This window comes from Nicotiana tabacum, chromosome 11, assembly GCF_000715075.1.
Source record: "Nicotiana tabacum cultivar K326 chromosome 11, ASM71507v2, whole genome shotgun sequence".
NCBI classification, from domain to species: domain Eukaryota; kingdom Viridiplantae; phylum Streptophyta; class Magnoliopsida; order Solanales; family Solanaceae; genus Nicotiana; species Nicotiana tabacum.
In genome coordinates, this window is record NC_134090.1 from 24,957,372 (window position 1) to 24,978,841 (window position 21,470).

Below are 21,470 nucleotides of genomic sequence, written 5' to 3' on the forward strand. Positions count from 1 at the left end.
TGGACCTCCCTGGCATAACCTAGGGACCTCTTTCCCTTTTCCGGCATAACCCGATGACTTCCCCGGCATAACCCGGTGACTCTTTCCCTTCCCGGCATAACCCGATGACTTCCCCGGCATAACCCGTGGACCTCCCTGGCATAACCCAGGGACCTCTTTTCCTTTTCCAGCATAACCCGATGACTTCCCCGGCATAACCCGATGATTTCCCCAGCATAACTCGAGGACTCTCTCCCTTTTCCGGCATAACCTGATGACTTCCCCAGCATAACCCGAGGACTCTTTTCCTTTTCCGGCATAACCCGATGACTTCCCCGGTATAACCCGATGACTTCCCGGCATAACCCGTGGACCTCCCTGGCATAACCCAGAGACCTCTCTCCCTTTTCCGGCATAACCCGATGACTTCCCCGGCATAACCCGAGGACTCTTTCCCTTTCCCAGTATAACCCGTGGACCTCCCTAGCATAACCCAGGGACCTCTCTCCCTTTTCCGGCATAACCCGATGACTTCCCCGGCATAACCCGAGGACTTTTTTCCTTTTCCGGCATAACCCGATGACTTTCCCGGCATAACCCGTGGACCTCCCTAGCATAACACAGGGACCTCTTTCCCTTTCCGACATAACCCGATGACTCTTTCCCTTTCCCGGCATAACCCGATGACTTCCCCGGCATAACCCGATGAATCTTCCCGGCATAACCCGTGGACCCTTTCTAGCATAACCTGACAATCCTCCCAATTTAGGGCTCCGATCCTGAACTGAGCGTTTTTATTTAGCCAGCATTAGGGCTCCAATCCCTAAACTGAGCGTTTTTTCTGTTAGCCGACATTAGGGCTCCACTCCCTGAGTTGAGCAACCTTTCTTTAGCCAACATTAGGGCTCCAATCCCTGAGTTGTGCACTTTTACCTTTTGCGACATTAGAGCTCCAATCCCTGAGTTGCGCTTTGTAGACTAGGGTTTTTTCCAATCCCCTCATCAGTGCTGTAAATTTTCATGACAATTAACTCACGAAATTTTCCTAGAGAAACTGGGGCAGAAAATTTCGTTCGTTTGTTTTGTTGTCTCAGCAGGTCTGACCCTGAGGTGCATGGATCGAGACGACCTTCGGGATGAGTCTCAATCCAGAGTAAAGAAAAGAAGAAAAGAACAAAAGAAAAAAAGAAGATGTTCCCACATATTGGAACAAACAAAGGGCAGGTCGCTCAAAAATTGGATCAAATTCCCGAGCTCCGCCAATCCCGTTTCATTCAATACTGCAGAAATAAACAAGCGCCTACAACTTGCAAGCATCAAGATTCGGATCGAAGTCTACAAGCAGAATCAGCTAAGACCCAAGATCAAGTTGCAAAAGAATTATAGATAGGAATCTTGTAACTAGCGGTTGACAGGCATAAGTAGTTAGTTCAGTTTCAGTTTCCTTTGGTTGTAATAAGGAGGTCAGTAAAGCGGTAGTAGCAACAACAACAGCAGTAACAGCAAGCATTGCAATCCCATGGTAGTCCCAGCTACCAAAATTTCCCGAACTACATTGACCTGATTCCTGTTTAGCCCAGGATATGTAGGAAACCTTTGAAGCAAAGGTTCGGTTAAATCTTTTTCAAAAAATGCTTCACACGGAGTACTCGGATGGGCAAAAATCGCTCGCTTTATCTTTGCACGAAAACCCTTCGTGTTTTCGGGCAAAGAGGGACAGCTGTAAGCACGTGATTTTTGCCCTATATGAGAATTACTCCCAAAAAATTCAAAAATAAAATGATTTTCCTTGGTGTGCAATTTTGTGATATTTTTGAATAATTATTTGTATTTGTCTGTGCATGTTTATTTGTTAAATTAATAAAAATACAAAAATATGTCGCATTTTTGCATGTAGGATTTAATTCTACAATTGTTAGTAATTAAGTTTGTTTTACAAAAAATGAAAATTACAAAAATAGGCATCTTTTGCATTTTTAGCATTTAATGTCCAAATATACAATTTTATGCTTAATTATTACTTAATTGTGCGTTAATTGTTATTGGGAGTTAATTTGCGCTTTTAGTTCTTAATAATAATTTAAGGATTTTTAGAATTTAGTTTTAGAAAAATAAAAGAAGAAAAGAGAGCAAAAATACAAAGAAAAATCGGAATTGAGCCTCTTCTTCAATTGTAAGCCACAGGCCCAAAAAATTGTCCAACCTTCCCCACGACCCGGTCCATTTCAAACCGGGTCGACCCAATCCATAACCCAACATCCTCTATCTTGCATTTCAAAAACAAAACAAAACAAAACCCTAAAAAACAAAACAAAAAAAAACCACCCGCCCCCACCTCTATTTTTCTTCTTCTTCTTCTCCATTTTTCTCCAAGCTCATCCATGGCTTCCCCCTCAAGCTCATCCATGGCTTTTCCTTGTCGACACACACACACTCTCACACGCAGAGCTGCTCGTCGACCACCCTGGCTGCTCCTTCTTCTTCGTCCAACAACCTCCGCCCCTATCCGCCATTGACGAGCTTGTCAAGCTCCCATGGCTGCCTCGTCCTCATCTTCTTCATCGCACCATGAACGAGCAGTCCCATGGCTGCTTCTTCTTTTTTTGAACGAGCAAGCCTGCTCCGTCGACACGGCCGGACGACCACCAGTCTTTCGTCGACGTCCAGCTCCACAGTCGACGACCAGCAGCTCCAACGATCCTCCATCTCCATTCACCAACAACCCAGCCCCGTCGTTCATGGCTGAACATCCACCATGACAGCCCAGCAGCCCACGACAACCCAAGCCATGGCTACCCCGTCACAGTCATCATTCACCCCCAGCCACGCCGGAAAAACCAAACGACCACCTCCCTCCCACAGCTCACTCGCCCGACGTACAGCAGTCCGTCGACCACACTGCCGTGGTCCACCATGGACGAGCATGCATTGATGCTGCGTCGACCAGCTTCACACTGCTTCACGCTGCTTCTGCCTTCTTCGTCGAGCTTTAACCAATGTTGCTGTTGCTTCTTCTTCATCTTCTTTTCCGCCATGAATGCTTCGTCAAAGTCCAGTTTGAATTCGTCGAGTTTAAAGGGAAGATAGGGTTTTCGCTGTTCGTCAAGATCCGGAATGATGTGGTTGTTTGTTCGAGTTGTCCGTTTCCGTTCGAGTTCATCGTTGCTCATTTCCGGTTAGTTGTAAGTTTCGTTTCTGTCCGTTAATTTGTTTGATATTTTTCGGATTTGAAATCAAATATGTTTGATATTAATCTCATGTTCATCGTTTTTTTTTATTTTTTCAGTTTGTTTTATTTCATTTTTCTTGTTTATTTCTAGATAAAAATTGATTAGTTTAATTATAATGTTGTTAAGATTTAAGTTGAAGATTCAATTAAATATTTTTCAGTTTGTTTTATTAATTTAAAAGGATTTAATGTTAATATAAAAGAATGTTAGTTTAAATCGCTTGAATCCGTTGTTTGTTGTAGATTAAATTCGTGTTCATTTTGTTTAAAGTTCAGTAATTTAATGTGAAGTTATGTTTTGTTTTTTTTTAATTTTAGTTTGAATCAAGTATCTTTGTTATATTTTGTTGGAGTTAATTTTAAAAAAAAAATCAATTGATTATTTGAAGTTTAGTGATTTGAATATGTTTATTTGTTTTGTTTAAGCTTAATTCAAGTTTAATTCGAATTTGAATAAAACTTGCTTGTTATTGTTGTTGAATCTTTTCATTTATGTCCATACTTTGTTTGATTATTCTTGAATCCGAAATTAGTATAAGTTTGATTTTCTTGTTTATTGTTTATCATTTATGATTATTTCTTCAGTTTGCTTCATGATTTTGTTTAGTTTTAATATAGGAATTGTTGGTTGTAAAGTTGTTAGATTTTAAGTTCAAATGATTATTGAATTTAGAAATCTGAATATATTTGTTTGTTGTTGTTGTTGAATCTGAAAGTAGGTTTGTTTGTTGTTAAAGATGTTGTTCAATCAAGATAATTTTAGTTGTTTCTTTGTTGTTCATCATTTAGTTTGAATTTTGTTGTTGAACATTGTTAGAAATTGATCATATTGGCTATATTTTGGTTAAGATTGATTAGGTGAATTGGTTATAGCTGATGGGGGTAGTTTGGTAATTTGCAGTACGTTCAGGGGTAAAATGGTAATTGCAATAAGGTCGGATGGGGAGTTTAGGAATTGTACATTTTGTAATTCTTTATGTTAAGCATGGGGGACAAAATATAATGGGGTGTGAGTGATATAATTGTTTAATATAATGGGGACAAGACATAATGTAGTGGAGGGGAATATTATATTTGTTTATGTTAGGCATGGGGGACAAGATGTAATGAAGTGTGATTGATATATTTGTTTAATGTAGTGGGGGATGAGTGAGAAGATAATGGGTTTGGTAGGAGAAAGTGTGGTTTTATTAATGGATTAAAGGGTTTGGGATGGGAAATAAATAAGAGACTGGAATCAGATTTAAAGAAGAGAAGACAGAAGGAAATTTTAAGAGAGAGGAAATTCCGAAAAATACTAAGACTTTAGAAAATAAAAAGAAAAACATTCTGGAAATTCAAAAGAAGAATAGTACACACCTGATATACAATCCAAATATTCTTATATACGGATTTAGAAATTAAGGGTTAAACACTAACTAGTCTTTCAAAATTTGAAAAGATTCCCTTTGCTTCTGTCCGTTGATTGTTGTTGGTGTTTCTGGATTTTTAAGGGTTAAACACTAACTAGTCTTTCAAAATTTGAAAAGATTCCCTTTGCTTCTGTCCGTTGATTGTTGTTGGTGTTTCTGGATTTTTGTCTTAATTTTAAAATCTGTCACTAAGTTTCTCGTTGCTAGTTGTTACTGGTTGCTGGGTTTGCTGTTGTTGTATGCTACTGAGTTTTTGCTGATCTCACGTTTCTTTTGCTTCCAATATCAGGTACACAACTGACACGCTGATTATTGTAAACTGAAACAGGAAGCATGAATACGAAAAATGAAGAATTGAAGTTCTAAATTTATTTTAAATTATATTCTGAATTTTATTTGTATATATAAATTATTTAGCTTACAAAAATCAGAATCATGTAGCTATTTAATATATATATATATAGTGGAACATCTGACGATAGCTTAACGGATGAACTATCTATATATATTGCCTAAAAATAAATAAATGGTGTAGTAACTCTGTCTAAGTTAAAAATCAAACGAATAGACCATTTCGGAACTTGTAAGAATATTGTTTAGTTAAATAATATTGGTTAATTCCAGCATGTAATTGGTTTAGGATTAAAATTAGATTGCTAAGTTTTTTTTAATTTGACAAACTGAGAACATGCCTAGTATAATGTAACTAGTTAGTAATACGTGAATAAGACGACCCAGGTTTAGTTTTATGCCATACACGTTGGGCCTGGGCTCGCATTGACAACGGACCGTCCTGCTTACATCATTTTCAGAATTTATGAATCATATCCGAAACTCAACTATAACAACTCAAGCATGTAAATAAATTAAGACCTTTTCTCTTTCATTTTGTAGAGACAATTTTAATAGAAAAATGTAGGCACTTTAGGATTATCCTATTAAAATAAATGAAAAAAAAGCCTCGCCCAATAAAATGCACAAATTGTGGGGCCCTCGATAAATGTTTAATTAAAATTACTTAGACTTCGGGATGAGCCGTTTAGCAAAATTTCACGGCCTTACCTAGAAATAATAATGCGATAATTGCTTCAGGTGCGCATTTTAATAATCTTACCTTCTTAAATTCGGGTGCGCATTTATGTGACCCAAATCCAAATCTCAACGGAGTCGGAATGTATTAACAACCACGGGCGCATTGATTGTGACGTGGTTCGAAATGCATTTTCACGACGTTGTAATTCCATAAAAAATAAATAATAATAAAAGCGGTTTAAATCTAATAAAAGCACACAAGTTATAACATGTATTTAAAATCAGATATTTAGCCATTATAACAATTTAAGCGACCGTGCTAGAACCACGGGATCCGGGGGTGCCTTAACACCTTCCCTCGGGTCAACAGAATTCCTTACTTAGAATTTCTGGTTCGCAGACTTCATTTGGAAAGTCGAACATTTTCCTCGAATTGGGATTCAAGATAAACCGGTGACTTGGGACACCAAAAGCCAAACCTTTCCCAAGTGGCGACTCTGAATTAAATAAATAATCCCATTTCGAATACTGTCACTTAAATTGGAAAAAATTCCCTCACGCATTCAACCCTTCGGGGCGGGCACGCAAAAAGGAGGTGTGACAGTACGTTACTGATTATCACTTGTTTTTAACTTCAACTTAAGAAATTGTTGTACTTGTTTTGGTAAAGTAAAATGAGACCTTATTAATATTTCCGCGTTGGCTTGCCTGACAATGGTGTTGGACACCATCACGACCTATAATGAAATTGGGTCATGACATAAGGAAAGTGAAAGAAAAGTACTAAAAAAATATTCATGTAACGTTAAAAAAAGAAGAGCTAGAGATATAGAGAATTTGCATTTCAGTTACGAGATTCCTTGTCAAATATCAAGATTCTTGTACACTCTAAATAAACATAAGTCGTTCATATGATTAAGAGATTATGTCATGAAAAAATATCTAAAGATTTGAAAAATATTTTTTTTTCTAAAAAAAATTGAAGGGCCGGCCCGCGGCCCTCTTAGGGCTGGGCTGGGCCGACCATTTTAAGGCCCATATAGATGGAGGGCCGACCCCACCTTAGCCCACAAAATTTAAAAGCCCACGACGTAAAAGAACCATGCACCTAGGGGTGTCAATGGTTCGGTTCGGCCGGTTATTTTATAAAATTTGTACCATACCAATTTTTCAGTTCTTCTATTATGTATAACCAAAATTAGACTTTCTGAAATCGTACCAATCATGTCGGTTTCTTTTTGGTATCGGTACGGTTCAGTTAATTTTCGGTATTTTTTTAAATACCATGTAAAATTCACCAATAGAAATAGAATGCAATAACATACGTTCTTTTATAGGACTTAGCAAAATTCTTTAGATATTTTTACTATTTAAAGGGTGATGAATTAAAAAAATAAAAGATGACTAGAGTATAGATCCATCAACTATTCTAGAACAACGTAAAAGAAACCAACTAAAGGCAAAAAACATATAAATCACACAAGTAGAAAGATATTAGCTAAGCTAGGACTCAAGAAAAGTTTATAGAAGATTAAATATTCAAAAATATAAATCTAAATTATATGAAAGGAAACATATTCAATACATTGTAGTTTGCTACTTGTAATCGCTATAATACTTTGTGTCTTGCTAATAAAGATACTTGAGATAACTTAGTTTAAGTATAAGTAGCATAATAGGTTTTAGGAACTAATATTTTGAGTTTAATTACTTGTTGGCTTGTAATAGTTTTCATAATTCCAAGGCTCAAAGAAAAATTTAATGTATTATTATTTTTAAACCTACTAGATAAGTATATTTTTCACATGTAAAATTTATTCGATACGGTTCGGTATTTTTTCAGTTTAATTTTATAAAATAAAAAACCTACCCTAATTATCGGTACGGTTATAGATTTATATAAAAACTTACGAAAGAAACCTAAAAGTCAGTATGGTGCGGTATAGTTCGATCGGTTTTCGAATATTCATTGATACCCCTAGGTTGGGTGATGTAAACCTTTTCTATATTTCAAGAGCCATATGATGCTAAGGAGGACGTGCACAAGAAATAAACTCGAACTGAGATAGGATCGGACCACATTGTTGCATTTGGACTTCTGGTGTTTCATAGTCCAGCTCCACCCTAGTTTATAGGCCACAACAAAATGTTCTATGCACCGCAGAATGATTTCATTTTAAATGATATTAAAGGAGTTGAGTTGAAGCTTCCAATTCATGTTCACAAGTCAACATAATACTTAGATTAATATTTCTGCCAGTTCTGTATGCTAGACAATCCAGCAGTATGTACTAGTCCAGAGCAGCATCAAGGAATTAACAGACAAATGAAAAGTTAAGAGCAGTAAAGAGACCATATATTTATTTATGTCCTCCCCTCTTTGAGAGAGAGTATTATACTCATGGACATTTCCATAGTCATTTACATTGTCACCTCTCTATATAAGTGACACGAAAGCATTAATAAGAAGAGCCACTGAGCCAGTTGCAATCATGTATGAAAGAAAGGATATTAGACATGCCCTTCATTCCTAAATTAGATGTAGAAACACAAAAAGAAGGATTAGCGATGTTAAGTACATATACTCGAATTCACTAATCAGCGCTTACTCTGCCTCTGACGATGGTAACGCCAAGCTGTTAGCAGTCAGTTCTTTTGGAGGTGATTCCAACTCGGTGTTAAAGCTCTTTGTATAATGGAACTCAATTTGCAGCATCTGATGAAGGAGTGTAGATGCCATCAACCCCTTTTTCACATCAACTTCTAATTCCCTAATGGGGATTGCCGCCAAAAAACTCTTAATGTACTCTTTACACGCCTCTTTACCTTCACAAACAACGGTGGATTCCTCCTCCTTTTCAGGTGCTTTGTCGCTGCAGATGATGGCTGATTCTCCGGTCTTCTCATTGTGGTTATTTGTGGTGACTATGATTTTTCCTTCATTAGTATTAGCCTCCTTCATATCGGGTTGCTCCTTTTTACTGGTGGCCAGTTTATCATCTGATTGTTGACTCGCGCTAGGTAGCTGCAAAATTCTAGTGTCTCTGTCAAATTTGAGGATGAAAGCCTGGTTGCAGCCTTCATAAAGCCTCTCGCCCAAAGTGTCGATGATATAGTATGCATCTTGTTCGACCTTGAGGATGAAGAAGTGGTCATTCCAACTCACAATGTAAACGAAGGACTCGCCATGACTAGCATTGTCTTGAACAGATTTAGAAATCTCATCCCAGATGTTGTCAAAGGACATGGCACCTTTGAGAAAATCGAATCCCTCATCTTCAATTCCTTCCGGAAGAAAGAAACCGATGAACGACTTTTCTGGGACTACTGAGAGCGGGCGTACTTTAGCCTGGACCACTGTTTCAAGATCAAAATGCTTATCCGGGAAACGCTCCCTGTACGTCTCGTTTTCACAGAGATTCCTCCACTCTAGTGAACCTTCACGGATAAGACTGTCAAGTTGGGACTTGATCGGCATTTCTTCCGGATTGGAATGAAACCAATCGGCAATGACCGCAACCAAGGCTGTGCAAGCACTTTCACCTGCAGCTCGTTCATTTCGTTGATCAATTGAAGCAAAGAAGACTCCAGTCTGCAGCTTCATCTGCCCATCACGGCTTACTATCTCTTTTTGCTCCCAACTACCAACAGCAAAACTGTCATCTCCAAACTCGGAGACTGCAAATCTATTTGCAGTTGAACCTTCTTCAGATTTACTCCACTGCAAGAATTGGGGAGGTATTGTTAAAAGAGATAAAACTTCATCAAAAGAAGGAAAATGGTTTTGGGACAAGAATTATGATGTACACTAAATAGTTAAGAATAGTATTCCACTAAACAAATTCATTCGGATACGGGAAAGATCTAATGATAAAAATGATAACGAGAGAAGATGGACACATACCCCGGAAGAAGACTCATCAGAGGAACTAAGCTGTCGGCGATCAAAATCTATATCATCCCCACCTTCCTCTCCATAATATTTCTTCAACAACGGCTCCCCCTTGGTTTTCGGAGATCTGAAGCTTAACTTTCTCTTCCTCCAAGGGAGAATTCTGTGTTTTGAACTCTGCTGTGATAATTGATTAGGTCTTGCTCCAGTTGCATCCTCAGCGTACGCATGCCCTGCATCAGATTTATGATGGCTATAGTAGACCAAATCCTCATCTTCACTTCCACTTGTGTTTGAGTAATATGATCCACCGGCATGGTTTGCATATGCAAGTGTTTCATAACTGAAAGACTTCCGCAGTGTCGTATCCTCTTTTACTTCCTCTGATTCAGCTTCTTCTGAATCACCAAATGAATCTGTGTCAACCGGGTAAGTGAGATCAGTGTCATCACTTTTAACCGAGTTCCTTCCATCACTGCCCTCCTCTTCATGCAACACCTTCTTTCGCCGCATAGTAGATAATCCCTTGAAAAGTTTAACTTTCTGCAGACCTGCTTTCAAAGCAGAAATCTCATTTCTGTCTGTCGACAAAACCTCTGCAGGGGAAGGAGATACTGGAGCAGACATGACAAACTTTGGTAATGTTTCTGAGGCTTCATGAGCATTACTCAATTCAACAAGATTGAGAGACAACTGTCATGCATATCAATCATGTTAGCCAAAAAAATTGATTGATGTAAAAAAACAAATAAAGTTCAAGCAAATTTGTTTTGCTTACACAAAGTGAGAGGCTGCTCTTATTGCTGCCACTATAAGCTTCCAAGGGAATGACTATTTCAATTTCTTCTTCTTTCTCCCTAGCTGCTGAAGCAAATTCTGCAATGTTCAATGACGCCGCAGCAACTATGGGGACTTTATGGTTTGGTCTTCTATTTGTAACCTGATTTATAAAAAAGCATAAATATGTACCGTCAAGCAACTTACAGATAGAATCACAACTGCGGGGTTGATACAACGAAATGAGGAGGAAAAAGAAACAAGGAATTTAAAAAATTAGTGCCGCCGGAAAAATATGGAAATCCCCAACATGAGGTAGCAAATGACACGTTTAAGAATAACAACATAGACCCCCAAAGCGTGGAAAGGAACAAGCAACTAAACAATGTGATCCTCCTAAGAAGAATAAGCATATACCCAAGAGACCTACTATTCCTCCTTTCTCTTTTATTGCCACCTTTTTTGGGTTGAATCCAACTTCCTTCTTAATTAGAAAAGAAAAAGATGCCAAAGAAAGCAACTAAAGAAAGGCATATTCTACAAGGACCTCAATAATCATTTGCCTAAAGAAATATACAGAATATGCCAGTATTATATGTTTCCATAATGTACAGCCACATATGTAGAAAAGTTAATACTGATATGAATAGAAAATAGGTCTCACCATCTCTATTACATCACTAATAAAACACACCACAAGCTACTAAGGTAGGTCCATAAAAAGGTAATCATTAAATCCCATAAAGCTTAATTAGCCTTTTGACTCTCATGGCATATCAAAATAGTAACTTCATTATTTTAGCTAAATCTCAGGGCTTATTCATGGTTAAAGATGATTAACTTTTCTGATACAAAAGCATCGTCGGTTACTGTAATGTTATAGGAAGAGCATCAAGGAGAAATTCACAATTTATTGACTTTGTTTACTCCTATGTTTGTAATCAAAATAAAAGAGAAAAACAGTTTGGTGCTGAATTTCATCAGGGATCTCTTGCTAGCATGTTATTGAAGAGGCTAACACAAATACCCTTGATATATACTTACTAATTTAAGGAAATTCAGGAAATTACTCATTCAGACAAATACAACAACAAAAAAAAACCTTGTGTAATCCCACAAGTAGAGTCTAGGGCTATGTTGCTCGGACTCTTCAAAAATGTTGTTGGATGCGTGTCGGATCCTCCAAATTTAGTGCATTTTTGGAGGATCCGACATGGGTGCGGCAGCACTTTTGGAGAGTCCGAGCAACATAGGTCTAGGACGGGTAATGTGTACGCAAACCTTAACCCGTACATTCTGAATGTAGAGAGTCTGAATGTAAAGAGGCGGTTTCCTATAGACCCTTGGCTCAGTCAGACAAATCAAGATTCTAAGTCTGCTAGTTCCAGCAAAATACATGAAACCATAATTTAAAGGACAATGATCAAGAAAGGCTTAATTCCTTCTAATAACTTGCACATTTAAGACAACAAAGATCCAAATTCATAGTCAATAAAAAGTCAAACTTTCAAATCAGATAGTCAATGCCTTTGATCACTTCTCAATAATTTGCCAGTGAAACAGAATTCTCAGTATCACCAGCAGCTCTCAAATTCCCATGAATTGGATTAAGAAATTAAGTTCTTATCTCATAAAACATTCCAAGATTAAATTTTTTAATCTTTTTCTTTATGCTTTCAAAAAAATCAAACAGCCCATCATAGAACAAAGGCAAAGAATAAAAGAAAAACAACCAAGTTCAACAAAATCATTAATACTCAAAAAAAAAAATAGAGGTAAAAGCAAGTAGTAACTCACATTGAACACAGTAAAAGAAACCTCCCAAGGATGAAATTCACTATCTTTGGATAGAGAAAAATTGCATAGGCTCTGAAACTCCTCATTCCAATGAACAACACCATCATCATCTTTCAAAGACTCTTCCTTTGTGAAATTCTTCTTTACACTTTTCCTCTTTAGAGAACTCAGACTCAAAGAATTATTACCCTTTGAACCTTTCCACTTTATTTCAACAGCCAATCTTTGAAAATCAGGTGAAAACTTTAGACCTTTAAGACAGTTAACTGTGATCTTGGCCTCAAATTTCTTTGACGATAATGGTGGCCATGGCCTCCACTTCATCATCTTCACAACCATCTTTTTTTTTTTTTTCGAATTCACACAATTCCAACACAAAACAAACAAATACTCAAAAGGGTCCTCAAAAAATACAAAAAAGATTATATCTTTGAAAGTGTTGGGCCTAAAAAATGGGAGATTTTAAAGAATTTTGAGAGTTAGTTTGGAATCAGAACATGAAAAGAAAGAGATATGAGACAAGAAAGAATTGTTTTTGAGTTATGTAGAACCACTCTGTCTTTTAGAGAGAGAGAGAGAGAGAGGCCGGCAATGTAAAAACAACCTAAGGAGTAACGTCTCTATTTCTACTAGGATTTCAAGAGTGTTTGTCCCACACTATTGTTCCTCTTTTTTTATTTTTCATGTTTATGGATTGGATTAAGATTATCCATTGCTAATTTCAAGATTACTTAAAAGGTATAAACATAATAAATCTAATCCTTTTAAAATTAACATTTTCCAATGAAATCTAACCAGATTCATTTCCCATGTTTTTAGGATAAGGCTAAACTATAATAACAAATTTTTAGGTACAAAGGTACATTGAACCTTCTTGAGTTTCAGATATGATTTGCGCTAGGCATCTTGGGATTTTTTGATGGATTTTAGGATTTAAGATTTTTTTTTTTTGGATTTAGAAAATGAAAAAGAAAATTAAGAGCTTATAGAATTAATAAAGTAAAATCCATTTAATGCTCTTTACCTTTTTAAATTTTCAGGTACAAGGTACTTGAATAAATTTTGCTCAATATTATGTTATATATCTATATATTGAATTATTAAACTCGTAGTATTTTAAATTGAGACTCGTCATTAGTAATTTAAATTTGTCTTTTCTATTTACTAGTACACTGTAATTACAACTAGAAACTAGGTGGAAAAAGGCTAAAGCGTTAGCGTGCAAGGACCGATGAAAAAACCAACAACTTGTTTTTTTATAGTAGTCTAAAGAATGTAAAGCAAAAAAGATCAACAATAAAAAGTGGAAGGCTGTAATAGCAAAGTAAGGGGACGTTCGCTTGAAAAGAAGTTATCTCAGAATTAATTATTTTGGGATTAAATATTTCATAATTAGTTATCTCACTTTTTTATGAGGATAAAAAAATACTATTTCATCCGGTTCACAATAAGTAATCAGTTTACTTATTTATTTTGGTTCAAAATAAGTGTCCAGTTAGGTAATCAAGAAAAAAATTCAATTTGATTTTACTCTTTTACCCTTATGTGCATATCCCTAAAAAGTTTTCTCACTCCTCACGATAACTATGTGACCAATATTTAATAAGGGTAGTTTAGTCATACTAGGTATTTTGTATATGATTTAGCATTTTCTTAATGAGCGTGCTAAAAGGAAACTGATCACTTATTGTGAACCGGAGGGAGTATAATCTCGGGATTAAATATACAACAGTTTTCTACCAACCAACATAAGATAAAATCTTTTTAAATTTAATCTCAAAATTAATTATTCCTTATCCCTCGAACCAAACAAGCCCCAAAATTCCCATTAGAACTTAGAAGTAGTAGTTGAGGTTTACAACTGTCACTAGCCATAGGAATCTATTTGGTCCAACTGAAAATGGAAATTTGTCGAAAGTCTTCGATTTGTCCATCAAAATTAATGCATTCTATTTTGGTTCTACCTTTTTAGGTAGAAATGGTATTATTAAAACATAGTCCATTCATCTCAAATTATTTGTTGTAATTTTTAAAAGTAATTATCTCAAATTATTTATTATTTAGAAGTTCAAGATAAAATAATAATTTTTTATCATTTTACTTTTAATAGTAATTGTTCTTAAAGATGGAAATATCTCATAAATAGAGTAAAAATTCAATGAAAAAAAATTATATCTTAAGACATAAATAAGGGTAGAATAATCCAAAATCTTTTTAAATTAATGAGATGGAGAGAGTATGGAATATAAACATGTATATCCATATGTGATGCACAAATAAATACATACATTAATGTGTACATATATATTGGAATTTGAATTTCAATTTACTATGTTTTATATTAAATGCCTTAAATATTACTTCTCACATTTCTCATATTTCAATTTTCGAGATTCAAACTAATAGAATTTTTTTTTTTACATAATAGTTGTAAGTTTCTCAATATCTAGTTATCCAATTTGGTTTAGTTTCAAAATTGGTCAAACGATCATCTATAAATGAAAAGTGAGATAAATTTGGATAACGAGAGTACTTATTCAGGAATTTATGTTACTGCAATAATGAATCATGTGCACAAAATCTAGTCTATTTAAGTATTATTATAACTATGGCAGTTAATTATAGTATCAAATATTGCAAGTCACATCAGATTCCAGAATCTAATCTTATAAAAGATTTTTAATTTCTCAGGTGAATAAAATCTGAAAAAACGAACTTTATAAAAGATAAATTCGAAGTGTTTAAATATCTTCTGGGGTATCTTGTTAATTGTTACTAGTATCATACCCGCGCGATGCGTGGACAAATCATTTCAAATTGCGATGTAGGTTGTTTGAATTATATACAAATAACCTTAAAATATAAACCTCTCATATAAAAATTATATAACATGAGAATTTAATTATGAAATATGGTATGAAATTATTGTTCAAATCTCGTAGTGAACAACCACTCTTTTTAATATATATTTGTAGCAACCTAACCCCTTGATTTTGGTACTTGTATTTCGTTCCGCTGTCGATATTAAAGAATACTAAACATGTCATATTGTGATCTATCTTGTTCGAGCACATTAGATCATATTATCTTAACAAAATTCTTATTATCACTTTATTTTTATCTGGAAGTCAAATATATCTTATTCATCACATCACTTTTACATAAATTCTTTTTTTTCTCTTGTTATAGTTATTGTATAATTTAATTATTTTATTTTATCTATTTTTAAATTAATTTAAAGTATAAGTATCCTCCCACTACCTCTATTTTTTTTATGTACATTCTCTTCCCTACTACAAATGTTAATTAGTTTTTATATTAATGTTTTACCTAGAGCCAAAATAATGTCATATTTTGTTTTAAATTGTAACTTTTAATTAGTCTAAAATATTAATACATAAGTTATTTGATTATCATGTTCCAAATGTATTGAGTTCTCTTATAATTAATTTTGTATTAGATGCAGCTAAATTTTCTTTCTTTTTTAGCTATAAGATACAATTTTTTAATTTTCATTAGTAAGATTACCAATAATAGAAATTTATTTTGTATTTTTAAAATTTTATTTATTCATAGAAAAAAATTTCTTAATTGTTTGAACACATTATTTCTAAATATTGTAGTAATATTTTTACTGTCATTTTAGTTCTTTACGTAATATTTTAAAAAACAAAAAAATAATCTCATCTCAAATTCAAATAATTCTTATCATTCTATTTTCTAAAATGGACCGCATTTTTAAAAAATTATGCTATGCATTCAAACTCAAACTAACTGCACTCGATTCAGATATTAATCATAGAAAAATATTTTCTTAATTGTTTGAACATATTATATCTAAATGTTGTAATAATATTTTCACTGTCATTTTATTTCTTTACATAAATTTTCTTTCTTGTTTAGTTTTAAGATACAAATTTAATTTTTGTAAAATTACCTATATTAGAAATTTGTTTTGTAATTTAAAGTTTTGATTTTTTATTATTGTTTTATTTTTCATAAGTAAGACTTCAATTTCGTGGTATTATCCATAATTTGAGCATTCACATCATAGTTTTAAGAACTTTCTAATCTCAAATTCAAATGGTCTTTTCTTTTAATTTCTAATGGTAAATTTCTAAAAATTTAATATAATTTTGCTATTTTTTTAATGTAATATATAGTCTTATTACATTTTATGTGGCTTTTCGTTAACTTGTAAATTTATTTAGTATCATTATCAACTACTTTTCTTTAGTAATATAAGATAAATATATAATTTTTTAAATTATGAAATAAATATTTATTTTGTTTTAAAAACATTACTCGAAAACTTTAAATTATTTAAAATTTAATAATATTTTTAAGTATTGTATATTTATTTTATTTTAGTTTCTAAACTTATGATTTATAAATGTCTTTACATTATCTCTAGTTTATTTTTATTGTTCAATTCTTTTAGTTTTTGATTTTAACTATTAGACTTGAGTTATGTGGACTTAAATTATAACTTTTCTTAGTATATATAAAAACTTTCTCATGTCAAATTTAAATAAGTTTTACCCTTTTTTATGATAAAAATCTGAATTTTTATTTTTTCTCTATTTATTCTTTATTTTTTATTTTATATTATTCAATACCTAATATTATTACATTGTCGTGTGAATTTTTATTAGCCTGTTTGAATTTAATATCTATTATTACCACACTCATTCAAATATAATATAGATAAAAATTTAAAAACTTTCTCATCTCAAATTCAAATAATTTTTATCATTCTATTTTCTTAATTGGACTATATTTTAAAAAAATTATGTTATGCTTTCAAATTTAAACTAACTAAACTTAATTCAAATATAATCATAAAAAAATATTTTCTTAATTGTTCAAACACATTATATCTAAATGTTTTAGTAATATTTACGTTAAAATATTCGTTTGCACGATTTATCAGTATTAATATGAATTTATTTTTCTTGTTATTAAAATATATTTTGTTAATTATTTGATTTTTCTCTTACCTTATAAATAATTTATATACTTTATGTAAGACCTTATTTTGCTACTTGAAATTATTTAATTTTTAAACTCAATAAATCATTAATATCTTAAGTTTTTTAGTTTTATTTTATATTTTAACTTACTCTAGAGTATAAATAGTTATAGGTTATCTCAATTTACGTCTTTATAATTTTTATTTTTTTATATTATAGTTTTTAATTAATTTTTCACCTCCATATTTCTAGCTAATATAGAAAAAAATCTATGAGTAGATCAATATATAAATATAAATATAGATATAGATATAGATATAGATACAAATATACATATAAATTTAATTATAGATATATAGATTAGATTTGTCTAAGATCTATTTAGATTATGTATAAAATTCATTAAACTACTTCCATTATTTATGTTTCTATATATAATTTTTAGTTATTAGTGTTGTCCTAAAATTACCAAGTGACTTTAATTTAGCTTGTCACTTGGCTTAACCACAATGCATACTACTCTCCGTTTAATATAATATAGATAAAGCAAATATTAAATTTACCTAATCAATTCTTTCTAATTCTAGTTATTGTGTTACTCTTATGTACTTTAGTTGGACATTTTTTGTACTTGGAAACATTTGTTATTCGTAATTACATTCTATGTTCTAATTCGTTTTATGCCGTTACAACTATTTAAATAGTCAAACACTTCTTATTTATACAATTTCTAATTTCAAAATATATGATTTTTGTTTCTAGAAAAATGAAAAGTATCTAATTCGGATTAAAACATTAGTTATCTCTCAACCAAGTGGCCTGGGAGGTGTTTTCAGAAACATAAATGGGAGTTGGATAGTAGGCTTCACAAAAGCAATCCATACAGATGGAGCACTGGAATCAGAACTATTGGCTCTTGTAGAGGGACTCACCACTGCTCAAGAATGGCATCTATTTCCTCTCGAAATAGAAACAGACTGCATACAGGTAATACAATGCATATATGAAGGAAATTATATCTTTAACGACATTATAACTGCATGCAGGTTGTTAATGCTCTAGAGGAAGGACGTGATCCTGAGGCATAACTTCAGGCAAGGGAATGAAGTAGCACACATGATGGCAAAACAAAATGAGGATAAAGAAACTAAGAGAAAGCTTTTTGTTCAACCACCTTTTTTTGTGGAATTAATCTTGAGAAGGGACCAAATGGAAGTAGTAGTTCTTGTTAAAAACTTAAGTAATGTTGCTTGTAATAGTTTAGTAAGCTATGGTAACAAATGTGTCCTAGGTGACACTATCTATGGCTGTAATGCCTTGAACCCTATTTAGCTATAATATAAAGTTCATGTTTTTCATTCAACAAAAAAAAAAGAGATTGAGAGAGACTGGTATTCTAGTAGGAAAAGTGTATCGCACAATGTTTTCCTTTTTTTATTTATATATATATATATATATATATATATATATATATATATATATATATATATAATTTTTTTAAATTAGTTTTTTTATATTCTGGCTTGAACAAAGATAGTTGGACCCGTTGAAAGCCGGACTCAATCACAAGGTAGATTGAAAGGGAAATCTATAACGAGAATTTTTTTTCTCATGATAGAGGGGTAGTCTCGAAAGTAAAAGCTTATCTCAGGTCTGTATTGGTCAAAATCTGATCGTTGCGGTCGACCAAATCGAGATCTCGTTCAAGCGGCGAGATAGTGGAAGACGACACGATTTGTTCTAAACCCCGTACTCACAATACCCGCCAAGTTAAAGAACAATGCTCAGGGAATGACAAAAGCGGACGTGATATGAAAGTGCATTGACCCAAGAGCATAGTAAGGATTCCATAACTATATATAGGGAGCGAACCTTCCTAGAGAGGGGGGCTCTCTCCCTCTCTCATCCCTTCCTTTGTAATTTGCTTACCAAAGGGAAGACAAAATAATCTTTCATTGACTATGTAAAACTATTATCTCCATTAATTGGTGGAAAATGGAATGAAAAACCTCAATAAGATTGATCGCCCCTATTTCATCTTATGCGTCATTTTCTGATTTGCTTATAGATATAGAGTTTATTACGTTTGACTAAGATTTACCTCTTCATCTTTATTAATTGATTTAATTAAAAAGGTTTCGATATCTTTTGGGTCAAACAATATTGAAAAGGTTTCGATATCTTTTGGGTCAAACAATTTGGCGCCGTCTGTGGGGATTTCTTAGTGAAAACTTCCTAGTCTCCTCCAGATCAAAACTCAGAAACATGATCACCCACCGAAAGGAATGGTAAGTAAACCTTACACGCCAACCTAGGTCATGATGCTATATACAAGGTCATGATGCTATATACAAGCAGAAGTTGCAACCAACATCCTCCCCCGCACGCCGGGCAGCCCATGAACCAGACAAAATGAGCCTAGCCCGCACAAGACAAAGGCACAAAAAGGGGGAAAGAGAGTTGAATACAGTTATCGAATTCAGAAAACGCCACCCTCATCAACCGTTAAAATGCCAAGCAAAGCGAGCAACGCCACAGATCCATCTTCATTCATGAACTCATCGGATCAGGATAAAAAGAATATCATCCTGGTCCACCTTCTGTTGTTTGCTCAAACAAGAACACAAGCACCGCGCGGGCGAGCGAGCGAGCAAGGAAACATCCCAATTGAGGAATGGAAAATTACTACAAAACAACTGAAAATATCGTCCACCAGACAAACCCAACTCCTAGGGAATGATACCCCTCAAGTGATACCCCCTCTCCCTCACCAAGAAGGTGTCTCGAGGGAGCCTTCCCGGGAACTTAAGGACCAGGCCGACGAGGGGAAAATCCCCGAGGTCAAAGTGTAATTCATCGTCCCACCCACCAATGACATCTCCAGACCGAAAAACGAAAGGCTTAGGTAGGGAAAATCCAATATGTGCGTGAAACGAGTGTGAGCAAAGCAACAGCATTTTCTGCTCTCCGACATCACATTCCCCGATGCAAATAAAATCAGGCGAACTAGAACTCCCCCAGAAGATACCCAACTCTCTAAAAAATTAGGACCCGCGACGGGTTAGTATTTCGATGAAAATTCGAAATAACACCCTTAAGGCCAAGGGCCTCCGCCAAAAATAAGAGTTCGACCTCGATCGAACAATGATAGATTAATATTTCGACAAAAGTTTGAAATAACACCCTAAGGCCAAGGGCCTTCGCCAAAAAGAAGAGTTCAACCTCGATCGAACAACGACGGGTTAATATTTCGACGAAAGTTCGAAATAACACCCTAAGGCCAAGGGCCTTCGCCAAAAAGAAGAGTTCGACCTCGATTGAACAACGACGTGTTAGTATTTCGATGAAAGCTCTAAATAACACCCTAAGGCCAAGGGCCTCCGCCAAAAAGAAAAGTTCGACCTCGATCGAACAATGGCGAGTTAATATTTCGACAAAAGTTCAAAAAAACACCCTAAGGCCAAGGGCCTTCGCCAAAAAAAAGAGAGTTCGACCTTGATCGAACAACGACGGGTAAATATTTTGACGAAAGTTCGAAATAACACCCTTAAGGCCAAGGGCCTCCGCCAAAAAGAAGAGTTCGACCTCAATCGAACAACGACGGGTTAATATTTTGATGAAAGTTCGAAATAACACCGTAAGGCTAAGGGCCTTCGCCAAAAAGAAGAGTTCAACCTCGATCGAACATCGACGGGTTAATATTTCGATGAAAGTTCGAAATAACACCCTTAAGGCCAAGGGCCTCCGCCAAAAAGAAGAGTTCGACCTCGATCGAACAACGATGGGTTAATATTTCTATGAAAGTTTGAAATAACACCCTAAGGCCAAGGGCCTTCGCCAAAAAGAAGAGTTCGACCTCGATCAACAGCGACGGGTTAATATTTCGATGAAAGTTCTAAATAACACCCTTACGGCCAAGGGCCTCCGCCAAAAATAAGAGTTCGACCTTGATCGAACAACGACGAGTTAATATTTCGATGAAAGTTCAAAATAACACCCTAAGGCCAAGGGCCTTCGCCAAAAAGAAGAGTTCGACCTCAATCGAACAACGACGGGTTAATATTTCGATGAAAGTTCGAAATAACACCCTTAAGGCCAAGGGCCTTCACCAAAAAGAAGAGTTCGACCTCGATCGAACAACGACGGGTTAATATTTCGACGAAATTTCGAAATAACACCCTTAAGGCCAAAAGCTATCGCCGAAAAGAAGAGTTCGACCTCGATCGAACAACGACGGGTTAGTATTTCGACCAAAGATCGAAATAACACCCTAAGGCCAAGGGCCATCACCAAAAAGAAGAGTTCAACCTCAATCAAATGATGACGGGTTAATATTTCGACGAAAGTTTGAAATAACACCCTTAAGGTCAAGGGCCTTC

General features: G+C 34.5%; 1 protein-coding gene across 1 annotated transcript; it reads right to left on the minus strand.

Annotated features, from left to right (window-relative positions):
- Positions 1–7,986: 7,986 nt before the first annotated feature.
- Positions 7,987–12,713, minus strand: LOC107821143 (uncharacterized). Its single transcript, XM_016647551.2, has 4 exons — positions 12,119–12,713; positions 10,323–10,484; positions 9,557–10,237; positions 7,987–9,373 (listed from the first exon to the last, which is right to left on the minus strand). The coding sequence occupies exons 1-4, from the start codon at positions 12,455–12,457 to the stop codon at positions 8,258–8,260; spliced, it is 2,298 nt and encodes a 765-aa protein (XP_016503037.1). The 5' UTR covers positions 12,458–12,713; the 3' UTR covers positions 7,987–8,257.
- Between the last annotated feature and the right edge of the window lie 8,757 nt (positions 12,714–21,470).

Coding starts and splice junctions, on each gene's coding strand:
- LOC107821143 (XM_016647551.2), bottom strand. CDS start 12,457: ATGGTTGTGAAGATGATGAAGTGGAGGCCATGGCCACCATTATCGTCA. Junction 10,238..10,322: donor AGAGCAGCCTCTCACTTTGT/GTAAGCAAAACA, acceptor TATGCATGACAG/TTGTCTCTCAATCTTGTTGA. Junction 9,374..9,556: donor CTGATGAGTCTTCTTCCGGG/GTATGTGTCCAT, acceptor CAATTCTTGCAG/TGGAGTAAATCTGAAGAAGG.